The sequence below is a fragment of the Spinacia oleracea genome, chromosome 5 (assembly GCF_020520425.1).
Source record: "Spinacia oleracea cultivar Varoflay chromosome 5, BTI_SOV_V1, whole genome shotgun sequence".
Classification (NCBI taxonomy): domain Eukaryota; kingdom Viridiplantae; phylum Streptophyta; class Magnoliopsida; order Caryophyllales; family Amaranthaceae; genus Spinacia; species Spinacia oleracea.
Window position 1 is genome coordinate 4,032,522 of NC_079491.1, and position 5,968 is coordinate 4,038,489.

The following is a 5,968-nucleotide window of genomic DNA, read 5'->3' on the forward strand; positions in this document are numbered from 1 at the left end:
TGAAAAATATATTAAACGGATGATAAACGGATGTAGCGAGGGTCATATGTATCCGACCGATGTCACCCTCTTAATCCGTCACCCGCATGTCAATTGTTTAGTTCGGGTTTCCATCCATTTAGTAATGGTGGTATCAGATAAATGAATATCCATTTATTTTTGCCATCCCTACTCTACATTCTCTCGCATTCCATTAAAAAAAGCTACTATGTATCTATTAAACTACAATAATAAATAAACTTACAATAACTTATCGCATAAAACTTAATGAAAAATCTATTACGACGATTAAGTTTAGAACGAGTATAAAAAATAAAATAAAATAAAATATCAAATAAATAAAAACCGAAAATGACCCACCTATAAATCCCCCTTTTTTTTCCTTGTTGGTGGGACCTAGTGTGTTAATTGACACTCTTCTCATCTTTTTATAAAGTCACTCCTCCAAACTGAAAAACTCCCCTCACTCTTTTCCCAACTCCTTTTCTTTCTCTCCCTCTCTCTTTCCTTTCCATTAAAACCACCTACTTTCTCTCTCCTCTTTCTCTCTCCCCCTCTACAAAAATTCAGCACATCCGTGGGCAGTTTCACAGAAACAAAAAAATAAAAATAAATTAAAAAAGCTTACCTCAACTGAAACTGGATAAAACTCCACACCTGCGCAATTTATGGGCTTTACTCATTAACCCACCAACCATTTTTTAATACTTCATCCAAAATTTATTTTATTTAATTTAAAAAAATATATGAAAATGAGTGTTTATTTCTTTATTGGGATCAGGAAAACTAAATTCTGCTGCAACTGATCAACAACAACAGCAGCAGCAGTTAACAGCAGCAGATTCACTATCAGTAGTGTGATTAGTAGCAGAATTAAGCTCTTAAAATCTGTAATCACATGGGTTTTGCATGTGGATTTTGGTGGTCCCTTTTTATTCTTTGATCTTCATTTCTTTTGATTATTAAAGTTTTCATCTTTTAAGCAAGTTACCCATTCATTTTTTTTTTCTGGGTTTGTTCTGCTGGGTTTTAGTCTTCCTACTTTGTCTGTTTCTTTGAGTTTGTTGCTCACAGATCCAAAGTTTTGATCTTTCAAGGAAAAAGTTTGGATCTTTATCAAAAAGATCATATTTTTTAGGGTGTTCAAAACTTCTCCAATTTCCCAATATTGAGGTAATTTTAGTTTATTTATTTATTTATGAATTAACTCCCTTTTATATATACTCCAATTTACAATATATTGATTGTGTTTTGGGTGTTTATGTTATTTTTTGAAGGTAATGCTGAGGAAAAGAACAAGACAAGTGACAAGTACACAAGGGATAATTAGTGATCATAGCAATAGTTCATGGATTCCACCTGAGAAATCCACAAAACCCACTTCATTTTTCTTAAATTCTCCTAGATTTTTCAAGAGTTTGTTCTCTTCTTCTTCATCTTCTTCGAATTCACCTTCACCTTCACCTTCATCTAGCTTGAATGATCCAATAATGAGTCCAACTTCAATACTTGACAGTAAAGCATTCTCTGCTTTAGCCAACTCTTTCTGGGTTGTTGACAACAACACCAACAACAACAACAACAGCAACAAAAACTCAAAAACTTTCTCATGGGAACAACCCAACAACACAAAGGGGATTGGCCTTGCTTTAATTGATGAAAACAGTTCTGAATCCAACAACAACAACAACATCACCACCAACAACAACAGCAACATGAACAACACAGCAACATCCAAACAACAGAAAAGAAAACTAGTAGTGTTTGGTTCACAACTCAGAATCCAAGTACCTCCTTTACCACCTTCCTCTGTTTTCCCCTGTTTTTCCCCTGAATCACCAAGAGAGTTTGGGATTAAAACTCCAAGAAACAGTTTATGGCCGTTTGGAAACAAGGATTCCCAAGTTCACCCCCATGAATCCCCCGGAAACGGGAAAGGGAATGGGAATGGAAATGATAATAACCTTTCTTTGAGTGACATGGAGTTATCTGAGGATTACACCTGTGTAATCTCTCATGGTCCAAACCCTAAAACAACTCATATATTTGGGAATTGCATTGTTCAAAGCTGTTGTGGTGTTGTTGGGTCTTCTTCGTTTTCATCAAGGAGAAATGGGTATTTGTCCAAATTTGGAAACTCCATTTCTTCACCTGAGAATTTCCTTAGTTTTTGCCACCATTGCAAGAAGAAGCTTGGTGAAGGAAGTGACATTTACATGTACAGGTATACTCCCTTTTCTTCTTTCTTGTTCTTGAGCAAACAATAATGTTGTACTCTTTCTAGGTTAATTGATAGCGTAATTTGAACTAGTAATTATCCGTGTCCTAACCAAGATAATATCAATATCAATATCAATATCAATAGTACACTTGTATGTTCCCTAAAGATTAAAACCATTAATTAGTACTTGTAATAAGTGATCATGTTACTGATTGATAGCGTAATTTGAACTAGTAATTATCCGTGTCCTAACCAAGGTAATATCAATAGTACACTTGTATGTTCCCTTAAAGATTTAAACCATTAATTAGTACTTGTAATAAGTGATCATGTTACTGATTGATAGCGTAATTTGAACTAGTAATTATCCGTGCCCTAAGCCCCTAACCAAGGTAATATCAATAGTACACTTGTATGGTCCTATTGGATATCTAATGTGATCTTGAGCAAATAATGGTGTACTCTATTCGTCCTGAATTAGTTGTCATGTTACTAATTGATAGCGTAATTTAAACTAGTAATTAATCCTACCTCCTAATAGAGGTTATTTGTCCATTACATTAACTATTATCATGGTTAGTAGAAAACTAGAAATCCTATCTTGTAGTATCAAGTTTGCCATTTAAGTGAAATAGGTTGTGTTAATGTTATTATAGACTTGGTCCATTTAATTATTTGTATTTGATCCAATCAATCATTGTACCTTTAGGAATTTGGCCTATTGATATATAGGCAAGTAGGCTTAGCCCCATTTGTTTATGTAAGATACTTTATCAATGGATCACTACTTTGATTTTTTTTTTGGCAATAATTAATACCCATTTCCATCAAAGTTTAAATAATTACTCCTTCCGTTTCTAGATAACAGGTCTCATTTAACTTTGTGATCCTTGAATTAAATCTAGCTCGTAGTGTTATTTTCTTTCAATATTATAGTACTTGGATCAGTTACACATTGTAACGACTAAAGTCAAATGTGATCTATTATTATTATTTCAATTTTCGAGACGTTAGAAAACGTACTAATGAGTACACAATTTTTTTTTATGAAAATGCAGAGGAGAAAAGGCCTTTTGCAGTCAAGAATGCCGCTGCCAAGAAATGCTTTTTGATGAAATGGAGAACTAGAAGAGTTTTGTTCTCAGAGAATTTCAAACCAGAATTAGCTACCTAAAAATCGAAAATCCCCCCAAATTTTTCCTACTATTTTGATTATAATAACCTAATTGGAACCCCCTTTTTTTTTAATTTTAATTTTATTATCAATTTCCCTTTCTTTACTCAATGTTGGTTTAGTCTCTAAGAAGTTTTGTCCAACAATGTATGTGAGGTAAATTAAAAATGTAGAGTTTATTTCTAATGAAAATGATGACCTAAGTTTTGATTCTCTCATTTATTTTATTATTATTGTTGTTATTTTTGCACATAATTTATTTTCATTTTTAGTGGGTAGATGTTGAATTTTTGTTTTATTTATTTTTGAATTTTTCTTATTTTTGTAATTTTATCTTCGAAAAAATTGTTAAAAATGATCAATCATGCATTATAAATAAATAAATTTAAAATATGGGCAAGGGTGGGACCCTTAATAACTTATTCCATTAAAGTGATGTCCTGTCTTGTTTGTCCATCTTGGTTGATCAATAATTATGTGTAGAGACTCAATATCAATTTATTTTTGTCCATTTAACTTTAGTTAAGTAATCATCCAAACAACTACCACAATTGATAAGAGCCAAAATACATGACATAATAACCAGGAAAATTCAATTATTTTGTTCTTATAATTGAGTAGGTAAATTTGAGACGACCTTAAAAAAACATTACCTTTCGCTATTGTACTACTATTTGTCATAGCATGTTTAACGTTGTAGTAATAAGATATTCACTCCATTATCTTAAAACTTGAATATGAACATACACCTTAGTCTTTACCAGTGTCTACTTACCCTACCAATGATGTCTTGGCCTAGTGGTTAAGACTGAGGGCCTGTGTACAATAGGTCTCAGGTTCGAATCCCCCCGCCCCCATTTGTAATTTATATTGCCCTTGTGGCTCATTCGCACCAAAAAAAAAAAAAGTGTCTACTTACCCTAGGAAAGCCAAGGGTGACTCATCCACGACCCAAATTACTTGAATCGTCGTATCAAAATTGTATACGAGTAACTCGTTTGTGAAATTACTTGAATCGTATTAAAGTAGTATGGCGATTTATTGATTAACAATAGATATAAATATGATCTGGCTTGAAATGTCCCAAAATCAGACAAAATGACTTATTTTGAGTTGATTGGATCATATCGAACTCAATCTGAATTCTAAACGATCTTTATTTTGCATGCATCTTTTACGTACGTTGTCTACAACAATCGACTATCGTACTAGTCTACTTAATCCACAATGTACGGGTATACAACTTGGTTTCCCTTTACGTTCGATCTCCCGACTTGTAATGATTTAATTTTACCTTGCCAAAAAAATAAATAAATTATAATAAGTGTTACGTTTGAACCTCTTAACTTCTCATGAATATCATCTCACATCACCATATAATTTCTCTGAGAGTGGGGGATAGCTAAGTTGGTTAGAGCTTCTCTCCCGATTCCAGGTGATCCTGTTATCGATTCTCATCCCCGCCGTTATGGCTCATTAGCACCCAAAAAAAAAAAAAAAATCTAATTTCCCTGTAGTTTAAACCTAAACCTCGTGATTATCATACCATTAGGTATATTAGGCCAACTTTTGTGTGGTTCCCCTACATCACGAATATAATACTTCCTCCATTTTTTTTTAATTGCACCATCTGGGATTTTACGCTTGCCACTGCACTATTTTAACTACTAATATCTCTCATTATACATTTTAAAAAATTATAAAAATTTGATAATTTGAGAGTATATTTCGAGACGAATCTAACAAGATCCCACATGAGTATATTTTTCCTTACATATAAATCACAAAAAATAACTATATAAGAATAAGCGAATAATGCTAAAACCAAGATGGTGCAATTAAAAAAAAATGGAGGAAGTATGAGTTATGTACCCTTTATTTTAAGGGCTAAGGAACTTATAACTCTAAAAACCACCAAACTTGTCCTACACATTAAGGGTTTGTAACTTTTGAGTTTGTAAATTATTGCATTATGAATTTATGATCGAAATTATTCCCACTTTCGTGGCCTCCTATGATCTTATCATTTAGTGGAGTAGTGGCGTGGTGTACGTGAGCGCGTGACCAGCTGAATTCTAGCTCGGGGTTTGATTGTGCCAATTGTGGGTCTCATTTACAATTAATCATCTCAAATATATGCGGGACAATTATATTTCTCGTCGTTTTTATAGTCTGAAATAAGTCAAAATAAGTATCGTAGAATATAAACATAATGTATAACCTTATTTACTTCATTCTCCTTATAATGACCTAATTAAAACATTATTATAAACTAAACTAGAAAGTCCATTTATAAAAATTCTTATCCAAAAGGTATCCAAAACATAATTTTATTACTTGTCCAATGTTTGAAACCTAAATGTAAAACTTTTATTAAATATATACATTTCATAATCACATAAAATTAGTATGAACAGGATATTACTCCGTATTTCATATCATACACTTCCTCCGTTTTTAAATACTCGCAATGTTGGTTACTTTCACCCATGTCAATGCACAACTTTGGTTATTTATATCTTAAATTCTTTTTATGACAAAAATTATAGAAAGTAGATATTTTAAAAATACAA

The 5,968-nt window shown here is 32.4% G+C and overlaps 1 protein-coding gene across 1 annotated transcript; it reads left to right on the forward strand.

The window, feature by feature from the left end:
- The first annotated feature begins 450 nt into the window (after positions 1–450).
- On the forward strand, positions 451–3,613 carry LOC110783125 (FCS-Like Zinc finger 8). Its single transcript, XM_021987431.2, has 3 exons — positions 451–1,173; positions 1,278–2,224; positions 3,280–3,613. The coding sequence occupies exons 2-3, from the start codon at positions 1,281–1,283 to the stop codon at positions 3,347–3,349; spliced, it is 1,014 nt and encodes a 337-aa protein (XP_021843123.2). The 5' UTR covers positions 451–1,173; positions 1,278–1,280; the 3' UTR covers positions 3,350–3,613.
- The last annotated feature ends 2,355 nt before the right edge of the window (positions 3,614–5,968 follow it).